General features: G+C 42.2%; 1 protein-coding gene across 4 annotated transcripts in view; it reads left to right on the plus strand.

Annotated features, from left to right (window-relative positions):
* The window catches only part of LOC140211529 (leucyl-cystinyl aminopeptidase-like), a 109,190-nt gene that overhangs the window by 44,195 nt on the left and 45,427 nt on the right, over positions 1-19,568 (plus strand). For all 4 annotated transcript variants that reach the window (XM_072281316.1, XM_072281317.1, XM_072281320.1 and 1 more), the window contains exons 6-7: positions 6,287-6,441; positions 17,432-17,545. In XM_072281316.1, coding sequence (XP_072137417.1) covers positions 6,287-6,441; positions 17,432-17,545 — 269 coding nt within the window. The remainder of the gene's footprint in view (positions 1-6,286; positions 6,442-17,431; positions 17,546-19,568) is intronic.

Consider the following 19,568-nt stretch of genomic DNA (forward strand, 5'->3'; position numbering starts at 1 on the left):
AATGACCTATTTCCATCGACTTGCGCAGGGACAATAGTCCTCCATATTCCTGCTATCCATTTACCTATCCAAACTTCTCTTAAGAGTTGAAGTTGAGCTCATATGAACCACTTGTGCTGGGAGCTCATTCCACACTCTCAAATGTGTGTCTTCAATGGTAGTATTGAGAAGAGGTTAAGTCCTCAGTAGTGAGTGTCCTTCATGATAGATGTCACCTTCTTAAGACATGTTTGGGGTGCTCTCGTGCTCTCATATCCCAAGTTCTTTGTTCATGATAGTTAGTTGTTCTTGTGTTGTCCTGTAAGAGCTCACCTGACACTTTTCCTTGCCTTTGTTCACACTGCGTTACATTTAATATATCTGGAAACCACAAGATTGTACTGACAGAATTTCTCAGTACCTTTTTACATACCAGCATTTAAAAAGTTGTTTTTGTTTTAAAAGATGTGAAAGTTACTAAGGCCTTGTTATGATTTGGTCCATTGCATCAAGTGTCCACTTTTGTCCATTTTACTTAAAATGTGATGCTGATTTTGGGTGGTTTTGTGATAATTAGACATAATTTGAACTGTGGACATACTGCTCTTAAGAACAACATGGTGATATCTTCTCACAAGAGGAAGGGCTTTTAAACCACGGAATGGGCACCTGGTTTCTAGGTAATGAAGAGAGAAAATGGTTTCCAGCAGTATTGTGTTGTTCTTGAGGGCTGGAGTCATGTCTGGTAAAGGTCCAGAGATGACAAAACATAAAAACTTGGTAAAAATGTTCCAGAAAAAAAAGAGGTGGCATAATTTTATTTCATTTCATAAACTATAACCATAACAGCATCATGTTGGTCTGATTAGCTAGGACACATCAGTGTGGAGTCCTTATCTGTGCCCTTGCAGTTGTCAGTAAAGTTTATCACTCCCCACTTGCCAATTTACAGGTCATTTCAAAATTCATGTTCTTGTTTTGATCAAGAGTTTGAACCTTTATACCCTTCAGTCTGTTAGCATGCATTACTTGTGCTGAATGTTGTTCTGTGCTTTGGCTGGCAAATGCCAGGAATGAAATTAAGCAAAATGTCAGAAAATATTTTCATCTCATTTAAAAGAATCAACAAAATATTAACACATACGCTAGTTGATGCAGTGTATGTAGAGCCAAGATAAGGGAAATTGAGCGGAGGAATTTGTGATACTGGAGAGGGTTTAAAGAGCCTTGACGAGAATGGAGAGTGAAGTAGATGTACAACTGGTTGGGGGGGGGGGGTTACAATTGGATATGGAATAAAAGCTAAATCAGTCCAGTCAGCAGAGCAAGCACATGGGAGAAACGCGAAGCTAAGTTGCAACTATTCCCCACCCACCTGACTGCACCCATCACCTTCTAGCTTATATTCCTTTCCTTTCACCCAGCAAGTTATTCTGGCTTCTAGCCCCCTTCCTTTCCAGTCCCTAATGAAGGGAATGGGTCTGAAATGTTGACTGTTCATTCCCCTCCATAGATGCTGCCTGAACTGCGGAATTCCTCCAACATTTTGTATATGTTACTTTAATGCAAGGAATCTTGAGTAGTAAGGCAGGTGAACCAATGCTTTTGATAAGCACATGGCAATAGGATATTGCTGTCACAGAGAGATAGCCAAAAGAAGGGCAGGAATGGCACGTCAACACTCCAGGTCTAGAATCCTCAAGCAAAGGAACAGATGCCCCTTTTCCATTCTAGGGCATTGACATTAATGAAGTAGTCCATTTCTAGAGTAACGGGAAAGGATTTCTTGGAAAAAAGGCAACATGGGTACAGCTCTGTCTTTTAGCTTCAAGGTAGTTATAAAAATAAGGATAGATAGAAACTAAGGTCGTGCATTGGAGGAAGGCTTATTTTGACATCTTGATACAGGACCTGACGCAAGTAGGTTGGGAACCGCTACTTGTAGTTAAGTCTACATCTAATTTGTAGGATTCATTCACAAGTGAAACGGTGAGTTTAATGCTGATCAGTTCTAAAAGGGTGAAAGGTAAGGACAAGGGGTCATGGATGACAAGAGGTAGCAAGAGATTGATGGGGAGAAATGTAAGGAATCATGTAAGGTGAGTGGGGGAGAGTCTTTAAATGGAGGGGATGTCTCATTTATTTTTTTTTACACACAGTGGCTGCCTGGGATGCACTGCCAGGGGTGATGGCAGAGGCTGAAACAATAGGGATGTTTAAAAGACTCTTGGATAGATGGATGTCAGAAAAATAGATTGTTATGGTGTGTGTAAGTGGGATAGGTTAGATTTATCGTGGAGTTGGTCTGTATCGGTTAGTGCAACATCGTGGGTCAGAGGACCCATTCTGTGTTGTACTGTTCTATGTGGTAGGTACATGCTTGTGAAGTAGGGGTGGGGACCCTTGAAGCATGTAGAAAGTGTAGGAGAATTGGGAAGTTTGAGGTAGAAGGTTTGCAGCAGATCAGCAGTAAAGGTGATTCAAATTTCAAATACACTGAATGCTCAAATGGTACGTCACAAGATGGTGGTGTGTATATTTGCAGTGGCCTCTCCAGCTCCCATCAACGGTGAAATTTCTTGTGCTGTTCTTCTTTTAGAACATAGAATAGTACAGCACAGTGCAGGCCTTTCGGCCCACAATGTTGTGCCGACCCTCAAACCCTGCCTCCCATATAAGCCCCCACCTTAAATTCCTCCATATACCTGTCTAGTAGTCTCTTAAACTTCACTAGTGTATCTGCCTCCACCACTACCTCAGGCAGTGCATTCCACGCACCAACCACACTCTGAGTAAAAAACCTTCCTCTAGTATCCCCCTTGAACTTCCCACACCTTACCTTAAAGCCATGTCCTCTTGTATTGAGCAGTGGTGCCCTGGGGAAGAGGTGCTGGCTATCCACTCTATCTATTCCTCTTATTATCTTGTACACCTCTATCATGTCTCCTGTCATCCTCCTCCTCTCCAAAGAGTAAAGCCCTAGTTCCCTTAACAAATAACACTCCTGATCATAAAGGACACTAAAGGGCTGTGTCACTTGATTACAGACACCAGGAGAGAAGCGTTGAAGATGGTGCACTTCACTGGGGGACACAGCGCAGCTTCTAGGCTAGAGTCAATCCTGCCCACCTCCCCAGAGTTTGCTCGCAAGGGATAAGCTCTACTATGGCTTGAGTTTGGACTTTTCTATTGCTTGGCTGTATCTTACTGATACTTTGATGTGCTTGCTATCTTGTACATGCTGTGTGTGTTTTGTATGACTGTTGGTACTGTGTTTTGCACTTTGGCCCTGGAGTAATGCTATCTTGTTTGGCTGTATTCATGAGTCTTCATGTATGGTTGAATGACAACTAAACTTGACTTGAATTGAAAATCTGGAAGCTGTACTGCTTACTGTTTACCCATGCTACACACTGTATGCATTTTGAATTATATTTTATTAACTTATAGTAATATTTTGGTTTATGTGTTGTGTGTGATTATGTTCTGTGGGTGTACCGTGGTCTGGACGTATGTTGTTTCGTTTGGTTTTTTATATACAGTTAGATGACAATAACCTTGAACTTGGTAGAGACAGGGATTCTCATGACATTTGGGAAATAACTAAATAAGCACTTCAAAGTTCCAAGTACATGTATGTCACCATTTACAACCCTGAGATTTGTTTTATTGCAAGCATACTCACTAAATCCAAGAACCATAATAGAATCAATGAAAGACTGCACCCAGGATGGGGTGAAAATTAGTGGGTAAGAGGCAGCAGCATTCCCAAGGCAACGGGAAGTGGAGGCTAGTTTTGTGATGAAATGAGTTGTGCAACTCTGCAGTTTCTTGTTGTGTTGGAGAAAGCAGTTGCTATACATTAGGGATCAACAGGGCCAAGATGAGGCTACCCTCAGGATGCAGTAGCAACACCTTTTATTTCATTTGGGTAGCAAACAGCCGGATGGCATGAATATTGATTTCTCCTTCTGGTTTAAAAAAAGTTCCTTCCTTCTACCCTCTTCTTCTATTTCCTTCTCTGGCCTCTTGCCAAATCTTACCTGCCTATCACCTCCTCCTGGGTCCCCGCTTTCCCTTTCTCCTATGGGCCACTCTCCTCACCCATCAGATTCCTTCCTCTCTGGCCATTTACCTTTCTTCCCCACCTGGCTTCACCAATCGCCTCCTAAATATCTGCGCCCACCCCCAAGCACTTTGATGGAAGAAATAAAAGGGTAAACTATTTTCAAAATGGAGAGAAAACTCAAAAATTTGAGGTGCAAAGGGCCTTGGGAGCCCTTGTGCAGGATTCCCTGAAGGGTTAATTTCCAGGCTGAGTCGGTGGTGAGAAGGCAAATGCGATGTGGCATTTGTTTCGATAGGACTACAATTTCATACCAAGGATGTGATGTTGAGGCTTTATGAAGCACAGGTGAGGCCTCATTTGGAGTATTACAAGCAGTTTTGGGCCCCTTATCTGAGAAAGGATGTGCTGACATTGGAAAGGGTTCAAAGAAGATTAATGAAAATGATTTCAGGATTGAAAGACTTATCATATGAAGTGCCTTTGATGGCTCTGGGCCTGGGCTCACTGAAATGCAAAAAAAATGGGGGATGACCTAATTAAAACCTTTTGAATGCTGAAAGGCCTTGATAAAATGGATGTGGAAAGGATATTTTCTATGGTGGGAGAGGCTAAGAGAATACTCGGCCTCCGTGGCATCCTTTTAGAAAAGAGATGGGGAAGAATTTCTTCAGCCAGGGAGTTGTGTATCTATGGAATTTGTTGCTGCAGATGGTGGCAGTGGAGATCAAGTCTTTAGGAATATTTAAGGCAGAGTTGACAGATTCTTGATTATTCTGGGCATGGAAGGATATGGAAAGAAGGCGAGAGGTTGGAGCTGATAAGGAAAATGGATCAGCCATGATGAAAGAAATTGCCTAATTCTGCTCCTATATATTATGGTCTTAAGGTGTTGCTTTGAATCTTCGGCATCTATAGAATTCTTCGTGTTTATATATTTCCCTATCCTTGGGAGGAAATAGAAGTGCTGATGTGCTTTCTTTGCTATTTTTTATATGTGATGGGATCAGGACAAGCTATTGGTGATGTTTATACCTTCCAGACAAACTATTAGTGAAATTTACACCGACCAACAAACTTCTCTGCCTCAGCCCGGTAGATATATTTTTATAGCGTGTGCTCCACCCTCTTCCTGAAATCAATGACCAGGTCCTTTGTTTTATTGTCATTAATGTCATTAAGTGAGAGATTGTAACCATGAATCCATGTTGCTGTACTCCGTCTTGTCATTATTTGAAATCTGGCCACACAGTCATGAGTGTATAGGGAATAAAGTCTGATGCAGACTTGCGGGACACCAATGTTGAGGATAACTGTTGTGAAGATGTTGGTTTTTTTAAAATTGATTGCAACCTGCTGGTCAAAAAGTCAATGGTCCAGTGGGAGTTGCTGAGTCCTACAGTACTGTGCAAAAATCATAGACACATTTATATAGCTAGGGTGCCTAAGACTTTTACTCAGGACCGGGGTGCAGTGCTAACCGGAGTGCGTCCGGCGCCTCTTTAAGAAAAAAACCGAAATAAACAAGCTAATTAATTAGGTGACGCCCAGGGTGATTTGAGTATCTCAGAAACTGCTGATCTCGTGGGATTTTTATGCACAGCAGACTCTGGAGTTACAAAGAATGGTGCCGAAAACAAAAAAAAACAGCGAGTGGCTGTTCTGTGAGCGAAAACATCTTGTTAAATCTACTCGCTGTTTTTTTTTGTTTTTGGCGGTCCTCTGATCTTCTACGAACTAGTGAATATCAGCCTAACCAACCCAACCTTTCTTAGTTTTCCAGTTCAGGTAACCAAAGCATCACTTTAGTAAATCTTTGTTACATTCCCTCCATGTCAAGAACTTTATTCCAGAGAGGAAGTCTAAATTGTACATATAACTGTAAATGAGATCTTCCCTTTTCCCTACACAGCTCTAGAAAGTTATACTCCTTCCTGTGTAACACACACAAAATGCTGAAGCAACTCAACAGGTTTGGCAACATCTATGGAAAAGAATAAACAGCTGATGCTTTGGGCAAGACCCTTCATAAGGACTGTTCATTCTTTTTCATAGATGTTGCTGAGTTCCTCCAGCTTTTTGTGTGTGTTACTGTGGATTTCCACCATCTGCAGAATCTCTTATGTCTGTTGTCTTGTATTCATCCTCTTGCAATAAGGGTTAAGACCCACTTCCCCACCCTCCCTCCCCAGTCTATTATGCCATTTATATGGATTGAATAATTGTGTTTCCATTTTCTAGATCTGGTAGCTCTCCCTGTCTTTGAAAAGGAGGCCACGGAAAATTGGGGGCTGATCAATTTTCGAGAAATGGCACTTCTTTGCAAGGAAGAGACAGCTTCTGTAAGAGACAAACAAACAATTGCTCGCCTAATTGCTCATGAATTGGCTCATCAGGTATTTAATGTTTATTGAATAATATAGGTTTGATTTTAGTTAAGCAGCTGTTAATCTGTTCATTATTGAACAGATTTATTTCATTAGTATGTTCCACAAATCATTGTTTAGCCTAAGACTGAATTTCTGCTTGTCTTAATTTTAATGCAATGTTCTTATGTCCTGTTGCTACGTACTTGCTGAAAGCTCACAAAGATCTCTTGTGGGTCATAATTTTTTAATTTTTCCACTTCCAGAATCTGAATCAATCTTTTGTTTCTCCTATTTTGTAAACAGAAATGGAATGTTCATGTAATAGATTAACTTTCATTCTGGTAAGAGAAGTTCTTCACTACTTCACTGCTTCCCCCATCTAAAACTGCATTTCTTCCACATGGAAAAAGAGTTGTCACTCTAACAGTCTGTGTACCCCACATTGTATTTTTTTTTCTCTAGGAGTGATGAATAACGAGTTGATAGTGGAGAGAAGGGAGCGCAAATCAATGTTGGCTGTTGGCCTGGTTTCTAAATTAAAGAAGTGGATGATCAAGGGATTTGAGAAATTGCTCAGATGTAGATGATTTTGAAATGCTTTAGTTAATTCCTGGGACAAATGTTGGAACTCAACAAGTTGGCATCATTTTCTTTTCAGCCAGATTTTTGTTGTGTCTAAATTTAAGTTTGGCTCCTACAGTTGTTCAACCACTGTCTGGCAACACACAAGCTACCTACTATTTGGCAGAAGTCACATGTTATAGCACTATTAAAGCCCGGAAAAGATCCCTCAGATCCTAAAAGTTTTCGGCCAATCTCACTGCTTTGCCACATCAATAAGCTGTTTGAACGCCTGATACTCAGTAGGATAGCACCAACTGTAGATGAGAAGATCATTCCAGAGCAAGCAGGTTTCTGCCCCGGCAAATCAACAACAAGCCAACTGCTCAACCTCATACAGTATATCGAAGATGGTTTTGAGCAAGGGATGGTAACAGGTGCTGTTTTTGTAGACTTGTCAGCAGCTTACAATACGGTGAACCATGGACGTCTCCTCTGCAAGATTCTGGAGATGACAAAAGATATTCACTTAACAGAGCTCTTGGAAAGCATGCTTCAGAATCACTGGTGCTATGTTGAACTAAGTGAGAAGCACAGCAAGTGGCGTATTCAGAAGAATGGTCTTCCTCTGGGAAGTGTCCTTGCACCCCTGCTGTACAACATCTACACAAGTGACCAACGTATAGATGATGTCGCACGCCGTTTTATATATGCTGATGACTTATGCATCACTGCCCAACGCACTGATTTTAACACCGTGGAGAAAATGCTTTCTAATGCCTTAGGGCGACTAACATCCTATTATGAAGAAGACCACCTCCACGCAAACCCATCAAAGACGCAAGTTTGTGCATTCCACCTCAGGAACTGTGAAGCCAAGTGGTAGCTTAAAGTAACCAGGTGTGGAGCAACACTGAGGCATTGCGAGCACCCTATCTACTTAGGAGTTACCCTTGACAGATGCCTCACTTTCAAGAACATCAATAAAACAAAGGCAAAACTGAACGCACGAAACAACATCCTGAATAAGCTCACTAACACAAAATGGGGAGCAAGTTCAAAAACATTGCAAGCCAGTGCACTTGCTCTTTGCTATTCCACTGCCGAACACACCTGCCCTGCATGGGAAAGATCTACTCATGCTAAGAAGATGGATGCCGTTCTGAATGCAAGCTGCTGACTTATCACAGGTTGTTTAAAACCAACAAACACCAACAGCCTATATACCCTGGCGGGTATCGCTCCCTCTGATATAAGAAGAACGGTAGCCAGCAAGGAATAACGACTTCGTTAAACATCAGATGAGAGGCACCCTCTACATTAGTGGTTGCCAACTGGTCAATCTTTGAGACTTTCCCAGTAAATCCTGAAAAAATAAATAAATAAATAGATAACACTATGCCTGATAAACCTTTTGATGCAAAAGCAAATTTTACCCCTAGAGTGCATATGTGAGTCATATGTAATAACTTCTACTTTGAAAAAGGACCACTCGACAACTTCATGTTCAAAGGAACAACTTTACCTGGGACGGCAAAACCAATGCGGCGGAGGGACTTATACACACGTGCAGAAAAGACCGGAAGTAAAGCCCCGCAACCCCAGAAGCAATCTCTGTTTGCAAACAGCTTTCCGTAGCGGGAGTATTGCTATATTACCATTATTCTAATTGGTATTAACTTATCTTTATAATGCTCACATTACAACATTTTAATTCTAAGTTACGTTATTTAATTTTATTTCAACACGAAAAATAAATGAATAAAAGTTGACTGTTGCACTCAGTGTGATGACTGGGGCTGAATACTTTCTGCTAGTTCCCTGAAATTTGGCTCATAACTACATAAGCCAGTCTGAGACAGTCTGTGAGGTGTCTGTCAGTAAGACAGCTCCCGTACTTAGATTTAATAATTTTCATCTGTGAATGTGCAATTTCACACATAAGTTGACCCGTAGTAGGTACTGACTTTTAGTGCACATGTGGTGAGATGAGGAAACTTCTCCTTGCTGACAAGCCCCCAAAAGTCACCATCCCTTGATCTTGCATTAAGCTCGATGTCATTTTGCAAATCAATGATTTGCAAAAATTATTGAAATTTCCATTTCAATATCACTTGGCACACCGAATACTTGCTGGAATTTGGCTGCTATCTGTTCTATAGCGATCGGCAGAAATGGGTTTGAAATAAATGCAGCAATATCTTTCATGACGTTTAACTCCCCAAAACGCCGATCTAACTCTATTGCCAGTTTGTTTAGGTAAGCACAGTACTGCTCAGGATGAAAAGCATTTGTTTTTCTTAATGGCCTATAACAGTTTCTTCGAGTTGGGAAAGTGTGTCAGCCTCCCGTTCTTTAAATTTGAAATCCAAACACCGAGCTTGGCCTTAAACGCATTTACTACGCTTATCATGTGGGTTAGGTGTCGGTCTTTTCCCATGAGCTCGTTGTTAAGTGTGTTTAATTTAGCCGTTAGCTCTGTCAGAAACCCTAAATCCAGTAGCCACACATCATCTGACAGTTCCTCCTGCTCCTCGTTTCTTTATCTCAGGCAAAAAGTCAACAAACCGTTGCAGCACAGCGCCCTCGCAAACCTCCTGACAGACTGAATATTCAAATGGCCAGTTTCCTTTGTTAGACTGAATGTTGAATCTGCCACGTTTTATTGGTAAACTGTTACTGAGACACTAGTATAAGTTTCAGGGGTACGCAAGCTAATGACACCACTGTTTTTTGTTTCCCAGTTCCTTTACATTTGGGGAATGTTGGAATTTAAAGGGGGAGAAGTGTTGTAATGTGAGCATTGTGAAGATAAGTTAATACCAATTAGGATAATGGTAATGTAGCAATACTTGCGCTACAGAAAGCTGTTTGTAAACAGAGGTTGTTTCTGGGGTTGCAGGGTTTTACTTCTGGTCTTTTCTGTGCATGTGTGTATAAGCCCCTCTGCCGCATTGGTTTTGCCGTCCCAGACAAAGTTGTTCCTTTGGACATGAAGTTGTCAAGTGGTCCTTTTTCAAAGTAGAAGTTACTACAAAAGATATGAAGTATTGTAATATTCTTAAAGAAAGACAGCTATGGCCTGTTTGATATGCTAGTTACAGTGTTTTCTTGGTTGAATTAATTTGAAAGTTTGACAAAAGCATTTTATGTAATTCAAATACAATTAGCCCAAATAAAAGGCCTCAAATTGGAAGTACAATCTGAGTTGTTTTTTCTCTAAATGATTTAGTAAGTAGATCTTGCCTTTCACTAAGGCCGAGGTAGGGGATCTTGGGCTTAAAAAGGTCGGCATCACTACTCTACATGGTTATACACCTACACCCAGCCGCCTGAAGTCAAGGAAGAGCTTCATGAACAGTGTTGTTCCATTACAATCAACCCCATCTGAAGCCCGCATCGCCTTGTGGAAAGACCGGCTCGCCAGTCTCAAACAACCCCCAGCGATGGAAATTCCACCGGATGAAAGCCTTCCCCCAGGAGCTGATTGCAACTGGGCAACCTGGAAGTGCCTTAACAGACTTAGGACTGGTGTAGGTCGTTCAAAGGTGTCACTAAGCAAATGGGGATGTACAACCAGCCCGACAACTTGTGAATGTGGAACTGAGCCACAAACTATGCAACATCTCCTGCAATGCCCAATGCTATAGGAACCCTGTAGTGTTGCAGATCTTGCCGAATTGAACAACAAGGTGCAAAATGTGTCCAGTTCTGGCTGGACCATGTATAAACTGTCCGCAGACACGATAAGAATTTAATTTCAAGACAGAAATTTCCTGTTTTCTAATTAGCCACCTTTTAACTGCCCCATATTAGCCACCAGTTATCAACTTTATTCAGAAGTGATGCTGAAGTTGATACAAGAAATGGCAGGATCGACATCGGTTTATTGCCCAGTCTGAAAGGAGGAAGCTCTGGGATTGACTGTGATGTCTGTAACCTAGGAAAAGTCAGTATAGCTATGAGACATGAAACTTCACTCTTTTCGTACAATACCTCTCACACCTGTCAAATTAATATTCAAATCGTGTTTGGAAGTTCAAGAGAACTTTGCTAATATGTTTGTAGGTTTTCATAAATGAAACAGCAGAGGCATTTTAAGTTTAAGAGAAACCATAACTCCTTTATTGTCCTCCAAACACAGAAATAAAACGTGGTTTAAGCAAATTCTCGTAACTATATCATCACGTTAGAACAGCCTCTTAAAGTGAAAACTCAACTCGGTGTCGGTGGTTGTGAATCATGCCTCTTCCCCAGAATTCACAAAAGCTGGCAATGTGAACCTGTCCGGAATTCGGACGAGCTTCCTGGCTTGGGTCCTATATTCCATGCGTGGAGTAACAGCAGGTGCATCTAGCTCGTCCAGAGGCATGTTGACATGCTCATGGTGTGATGTCAGGGGCATCACTGCAATTCTTGGAGTGCCAGTTTAAGGCTATCTATCAAAATACATTCGGGTTTACCCCTTCTATCTGTGATAAAAGTCATTTCTCTCCATTTCTAAATGTGGAACAGGCCATCCTAAGGGGGCCTAAAAGAATGTTGGTGTGCATCATGGTGTTTGAACATAATCAAGGCAGAATGTGGGTCAACAGGAACCCAAGAGTGCTGTATGCCATGGTGGGAGGTAGGAATAGCTGCAAAGAAATTGAATTTAAGGAGGGAGGAATACTGTTGAGAGGCGAATCAGGCAGTCTTGGCATCAGGAGTAAAATCACCTGGCACTCATACTAGTCAGCCATGGCCAACTACGGGTCTTTTCCTTTTTTTTTTTTTGGAGCTGTTTAAGCCCCAGCTGGACCCATAGGAGATGATCATGCAAACACTCATCCGTAAGGGAAGCTCTCAGAGCAGCCTTTAAGAAGCGGTGAAACCATTTGCATAGGCCATTGGACTATGAATAATATACTCTGGTGTGGTATAACCTGACACCCAGGATCTGTGCCATTGCAGCCCATAGGTTTGATGTGAATTGGGGATCACGGTCAGGAAGTATTAGATGGGGTGCCTAACCGAGTCACCCAGGTGCTGATGAATGCCTGAGCCACATCTGCAGGCATCAGCAATGCTAGACGAATGACCTCTGACCACCTGGTGTTGTGGTTCACCGTGGTAAGGCGGTGCATGAAACCACGAGAGGGGTGGAAGAGGACCAACCTGGTCCATGTTCACATGGTCATACCATTGCTCAGGGATCTCAGAAGGTTCCAATGGCGCACGTACGTGACGCTCAACTTTATATGCCAGTATAATATTCTGACGTGTAATGGGAAACAGTTAACCAACCTCCTGAAAGCACTGTGTAATTTTGTAGTTGGAATCTTTATGGAGCAGATGACAATACCTCGGTGAACAGCAGGAAACCTCTTGATGATTGGCAGTGCTTTATGTTTTTTGTGTCTCTTGGAAATATTGGTTTTAGGGTCCAAAAGTTTCTCTTGGTCAGTCTCTGTGCTTGACCACAGGGAATGCACCTCAGATACGCAGTGTATAGCAATGTCATTGATTAGTGGTGGAACCATTTTGTGAGTCAAATGTTTCTTGAAGAATCAAAATTCTTCGTGAGGCTTAGAATTTGTAGAGGAAGACAGCAAAGAAGGTTGTCTGCTCTTGTCCATTTTGTAGATTTTTTGTACATTTTTCTCAGAAACTCTTACTTGCAAAATGTGATTGGTTAAATTTTCTATTTGTTGCTTCCTTGTTGAAACCCAATACTTTGGACAAGCCGATTTCATTGACATTTTGTTAGCTCTGCCCATGCTGCCTACTCTTTATCTCTGAAGTATGTTCTCTGCAAATATCATTTTGTATGTTCATATATTGATTATAATTCTCAAGGGCACATATCTCTACTGGTGACCAGCTGTTAATGCCACTGGTGATGTTGACTCTTGGTTTTGGAGATGACGGTGAAAATACATTATGAAATGCACTAAGCTGCCTGGTCTGGCTTTGATGTATTTTTACAGCATGTGTTAGTCAGTGGCTTCTCTCCTAGATTTTAATGAGCAAGCTGAAAAGCAAGAGACTACGGCCATACCAGATTTTGATTTTAAGAAGTGTTTAATTTTTTATGTAAACCTCTCACCGGGGCTCGTATACAAACTTGGCTCGTTAGCTATCTCTGCTAACAGCCACATGACTCACGTGAGATGGTCATCTTTCATAAACGATAAACTTTTAGAATTTGTATGATTTGGGGTTCAACCAAACAGGAACGTCGTGACGTTGCGATTAAAGAAACCTTGATTTGAGCCAATGCTGTGTAAATAACTGCTCATACACAATTATCAGTCAGCAAGAAATAACAGATCATACACCTCATAAAATTATAAAGACAGTATATATTTACCAATTTTAGCTTGATCAAGCAGTTAATTGAAAGAAAAAAGGGCCCATTACAGTTAAACCAGTCCAATGTGCACATAAACATTGGAGCTCATTCTGGAATAATCGGTGTGTATCTCTTTATCACACTCTGGATCCACAGTCTGTGTGAAAGTACCCGCTACATTTCAAGCTCTGCTCAAAGAGCATCTCGAACGAACTGACTCCCTCTCTGGAGTATGGCCTCTGTCTCCTTGGAGCCATTCATCTGCACAAAGCACTTCCAACAGCATTCTGCAGCGTCTTCCCTTCTGTCCCGCTCCAGAGCTCCCACCAGGAGACCCCAAAGCAGCCTACTGTCTGTCACAAATCTCTCTCAGTCCTGCTCTGTCTAGAACCTTCTCCCAATCCCAACATGCAGATTGGCTGATACCACTCCTAACTTGAACAGCATGGTTTTTTATCTTTAGCCAAAACCAAAACATTCTACTAGCAGGACACGTTGCTTTTGCTGAAAGCTACTAAAGTGAAATACCTACAGCATAGCAGTAGAAATCTTAACCATGGCATTACACTCTTTCTCCTCCCCCCTACCCCACCAAAAATAGTCATGTCTTCATGACCTTGGAACTTATCAAAGCATTATTAGTAACACAGTATTCAAGTGAATTTCCCAAGGACCCCCCAATCCATTTGTTAATGGAAGTAGCATATCTCACTATGGGAATGGACGTAACACTCCATTTTTCAGGTGTATCCTCCATCAACCTAGCTAGAGGTGTCATGACTCTGAGATCTCCTTACCTCATCTTCCAGCTTCTCTCTGTGACCTTTTCTGTCTACTAGAGGATGCCTCCCCATCTATCAAATGTACCTTCTGGCGGCTCGGGTTCCCTTGCCCCATGACTGAACTTGGCTTCCTTCAGTTTAAGCAGGTGCTGCCAAACATCCTCAATCCCAGCTGGTGCCAATAGGCACGACCTCTCTGGGAAAGGGGTGTCCTCAGTCACGCTAAAAGTGTGGCGAGTACTCTTGGAGTGATCAACGTCAGACTCGTCAGTAGAGAAGACATCTTGGTGTTCTAACATCCTCTCAGTTTATCTCCTTTTCAATTCCTCGGGTATCGGTGCGTCACGAGAGTTGAATGACTTTGATGTCGACCTCCTCAATCCAGGAAACTATTTCTCTTCCTTTTCCCCTGGAAAACTAGACACTACTGTTACGGGAAAAAGAGGGACAATTGGCATCCCATGTCTGAGGATAATAACACTCCCTGGGGTGTTCCGGACAATCACCGTCATCCTGTTTGTAGAGACAACTAAAGATATCTGCAGTTCAGCTCTCACCAGCATTCCTACAGGTTGGCGTGACTCCTCTTCCTGATCATCAGGAGTATTCACCTGGATGGCCGAGATGTTGGGCATTCTGGCAAAATTGAGGGTTCCCATCACTCTTTCTACTCACAACATGACAGGTTTAGACTGGGTAGACCATGCAGTTCCTCGTTTCTGCTTAGGAGGAACTTGCACCTTCTTAAAAGCAGCTCTGAACACGAGGCGAATGGACAATGTTTTCAAAAGCAAAGTAACTTGAGAATCTATGTCAAGTATGGCCCTAGCATGAGCATCTTCAATCCATATGGACACATCAGAGCCTGGTCCCACTGAAACTTCAAGAATAGTGTTTTGCACGTTAATATTTCCCTTGATACAGTGATTGGAATGTAGCCTCTCCAAGATACCAGCCCGTTCCTTAACTGAGTCCCTCCATAGCTTTGCCTCTTTTCTGCTTTGATTATGAAACCCTTTTCAGCAGCATTCCTCTGCACTATTAGTCCTGCAGGTGGGTCCAGTTTCCATTGAGTCAACTCAGCTTGAAGGTTTTTCACCTCATCCCTCAAAAACTCTATCTCTGTGGCACTTTAGCAGCAGAGGCTACCACTGAAGACACGACTCGGCTTTTGGAAATGTTCCGCTTCGAAATAATGTTTTCCTCCTCTAACTTCTCTGAGTAACTCAGCAAAAGATGGAGGAGGGTGCATCTTGCAGGTCATTCAAATAGATAGTGACCACATCATGTGACAGTGCGCCCTTCACAACTTGCTCCATCCTCAAGCAATTTCTCTCAGAGACAGTTGAACAAACAAGGCAGCAGTTTCTCCAGTTTGAAAAGGCAGGCAGACAACTTCTCTCCTTCCCCCTGGATTGGGCGCCTAAACTTCATCCTAAGATTGGCTGCACTTTCAGCAATGCCAAAAGCATCTTCCAGAACTTGCAAGTATTTAGCTGACATGGCTAATAGATTTTCTGCCTTTAGGAGCCTCACTATATCAGCTGCCAGATCCTTTAAACGCTCTACCAGTCTCTGATTTTTCATATTATCTGAGCACTGCCATTCACCCAGTAAGTGGGATGTCTGCTCTGCCCAAACCTCATTCTTCTTCCCCATCGGGTGTGTTAAATCCAGAGAACACTCCCAGCCTACGATAACTTTGACTTTCCGCACATACACTTTGGCATTTATCGATAAGTGATGGCTGAAACCAGATCAGAATTTAAATCAACCGCTGAAGGACCCATGGAACTTTCACATCAGAAGACTCCTTTCCTTCACTTCACAGAAATGAGAACAGCTTGTCTTTAAAGTCTTTGCCCTCAGCTCCCTTCCTACTTTCTCTAAAAAATATAGACGGCTCATGGCCCCCACCTCTCCAGAGTCTCCTAAAGTATCAGGCAGCTTGACTTCAGTCACGTCACTGCTAGTCTGGACTAACACGGCATCCTTGCCAGCTGATGGGCCAAAACGCCGTTCAGTCGGCATAACTTTCCCCAGCACCTCTACAGAACAGCACTCTGAAGATCCACCCCATTCAGAACACAAACTCTATTTATAGATAATCTCTTTGAGTCGCTCCAACCCTTAATCCCTGCGGTATCCGTAATAAAGTACCTTAATGACTTTCCACGACACTAGTTTAAACATAGGCTTATACACACAAGCTGTTTAATCAATTTGAAAACAACAGGTACACAGCATCTGAAATTTCCAGATTAGCCCTCACAAAAGTAACCCTGTCACTGGGGCTCATATACAAACTTGGCTCATTAGCTAAGTCTGCCAACAGCCACGTGACTCAGTGGCAAGACCACCTTTCATAAAGAATAAATGTCTAGGGCTGGCATGATTTGGGGTTCAACCAAACAGGAAAGGTGTAATGTTCCGACTTAAAAAAAAATCTGGATTTGAGCGAATGCCGTGCAAATACTGCACATACACCATTATCGTTTGGCAAGAAGTAACAGATCGTACCCTGCATAAAATTAAAAAGAATGTAAATTTGCCAATTTTGGCGTTATCAAACAGTTTAATAGGAGAAAGAACAGAAAGGACACATTTCAGTTAAACCAGCTCAATGTGCACATAAATGTTGGACCTCATGCTGCAGTATTCAGGGGTGTAGCTCTTACTCACAGGCTGGTCCGACGGTCGGTGTGAAAACTTCCGCCACATTGTGAACTCCCCTCAAAGACCATCTTGAACAAGCTGGCTCTCAGGAGTATTGGCGCTTCCTCCTTGGAGCCATTCCTCTGCACAAACCACGTCTTCCAATAGGCACTCTCCTTCCAATGGCATTCTGCGGCATCTTCCCTTTAGTCACTCTCTGTAGCTGCCACCAAAAGACCCCAAAGCAGACTACCATCCGTCACAATCCTCCGTTCTTCTTGCCTCTCCCAATCCCAGTATTCTGATTGGCTGACACAACATTCCAAAGTTGAACAACATGGCTTTTCACCTTTAGCCAAAGCCAAAATATTCTACCAGCTTTTTGCAGAAAACTGCTAAAATGAATTACCTGTAGCAGAGCAGTAGAAATCTTGATCAGGTCATTACACTTATTTTCATTTAGAAGACCTCTGTAGCTTTTGTTCGTAATGTTTGAGGGTTTAATTGGCACTAAGGTGATTAACCATTCTGTGGGAAATTCATCATATTTTGTATTTTTTCCATTACAACTAATGGAATACAATGTAAAATGAATCTCATGGTGACCTGTATATATTTTGATAATATGATTACTTCAAAAATTAATGTAATATTGCTATATTTCTTGTATCATTTTTGTTCTTAGTGGTTTGGTAACCTAGTGACTCTGGAATGGTGGAACAACCTTTGGTTAAAAGAAGGATTTGCCACTTTGATGGAAAAAATTTCACTGAAAAAAGTACTTCCTGAACTTCAAAGAGTAAGTTAAATTTTATTTTATTTTCCATCATAGGTAGAGGTCGTTATTACCGGGAATAGAACTGTATGTTCTTCACTATAACTGACCTCTGTATGGAGATACCTGTGACCTGAATTAAAAGTTACAAGGGCACAAAGTATAATTTCCCTCTTAGTGTTTATATCAGCAACTAAACACTTATTAGTAATGTTTCAATGTCATCAACATTTGAAGAAGTCCACTCTATTATGACAAAGTGATCACTAAAAAAAAGTATGGCTATTTAAATGTACTTGGACCATAAGATATAGGAGCAAATTAGGCATTTGGCCCATTGAGTCTGCTCTGCCATTTCATCGTGGCTGATCCAATTTTCCTCTCAGCCCACTGTCCTGCATTATTCCCATAGAGCATCATACCCTGATCAGTCGAGAATCTGTCAACCTCTGCCTTAAATATGCATGAAGACTAGGTCTCCACAGCTACCTGTGGCAAAGAATTCCACAGATTCACCACTCTCTGGCTAAATAAATTTCTCCTCATCTCCATTCTAAAAAGACACACCTCTGTTCTGAAACTGTGTCCTCTGGTCTAAGATTGCCCCACCATAGGAAACATCCTCTCCACATTATCAAGGCTTTTCATTATCTGATAGGTTTCAATGGGGTCACCCATCATTCTTCTGAATTCTAGTGAATATAAGCTCAAACACTCTTTATATGACAAGTCATTCAATCCTGGAATCATTTTCATGTACCTCTTTGAACCCTCTTCACTTTCAGCACATCCTTTCTAAGATATGGGGCCAGAATTGCTCACAGTACTCCAAGTGAGTGCTTTATAAATTCTCAACATTACGTCCTTGCTTTTATATTCTAATCCTCTTGAAATGAAAGCTAACATTGCTATATAGTGGACGTCGTTGGCTATTATAGACCAACAGACTCCTACAGCTACCTGGCCTATACCTCGTCCAACCCTGCTACTTGTAAAGCTGCCATTCCCTTCTCTCAACTCCTCTGTCTCCGCCGCATCTGTTCTCAGGATTAGGCTTGGAAAGGAGATATCCTCCTTCTTCAAAGGAAGGGGCTTCTCTTCTTCCACCATCAATGCCATCCTCAACTGCATTTCTTCCATTTCACACGCATCTGTTCTGACCTCATCCTCCCGGCATGCTACCAGGGATAGGGTTCCTCTTGTTTTCGCATACCACTCACCAGCCTCTGCGTCCAACACATAATTCTCTGAAACCTCTGCCACCTCCAGCTGGATCCACCACAAAACACATCCTTCCCCCCACCGCCCCCCCATGTTCTGCTTTCCACAGGGATCGCTCCCTACATGACTCACTTGTCCATTCGTCCCTCCTCACTGATCTCCCTCCTGGCACTTATCCTTGCAGTGGAACAAATGCCACACCTGCTATACTGAGTTCAGTGCTCTGGCTGTTTCCTCCTATATATCGGTGGGACTGGATGTCGATTGGGAGACCGCCTCGCCGAGCATCTGCACTCTGTCCATCAGAACAAACAGGATCTCCTAGTGGCCACCCATTTTATATAACCATATAACAATTACAGCACGGAAACAGGCCATCTCGGCCCTTCTAGTCCGTGCCAAACTCTTACTCTCACCTGGTCCCACCGACCTGCACTCAGCCCATAACCCTCCTTTCCTCTCCTGTCCATATAGTTGTCCAATTTAACTTTAAACGACAACATCGAACCTGCCTCAACCACTTCTGGAAGCTCGTTCCACTCTCTGAGTAAAGAACTTCCCCCTCATGTTACCCCTAAACTTCTGCCCTTTAACTCTCCACTCATGTCCTGTTGTTTGAATCTCCCCCGCTCTCAATGGAAAAAGCCTATCCACATCAACTCAATCTATCCCCCTCATAATTTTAAATACCTCTATCGAGTCCCCTCCTCAACCTTCTACGTTCCAAAGAATAAAGACCCAACTTGTTCAACCTTTCTCTGTAACTTAGGTGATGAAACCCAGGTAACATTCTAGTAAATCTTCTCTGTACTCTCTCTATTTTGTT

Source organism: Mobula birostris, chromosome 17 (genome assembly GCF_030028105.1).
Source record: "Mobula birostris isolate sMobBir1 chromosome 17, sMobBir1.hap1, whole genome shotgun sequence".
NCBI classification, from domain to species: domain Eukaryota; kingdom Metazoa; phylum Chordata; class Chondrichthyes; order Myliobatiformes; family Myliobatidae; genus Mobula; species Mobula birostris.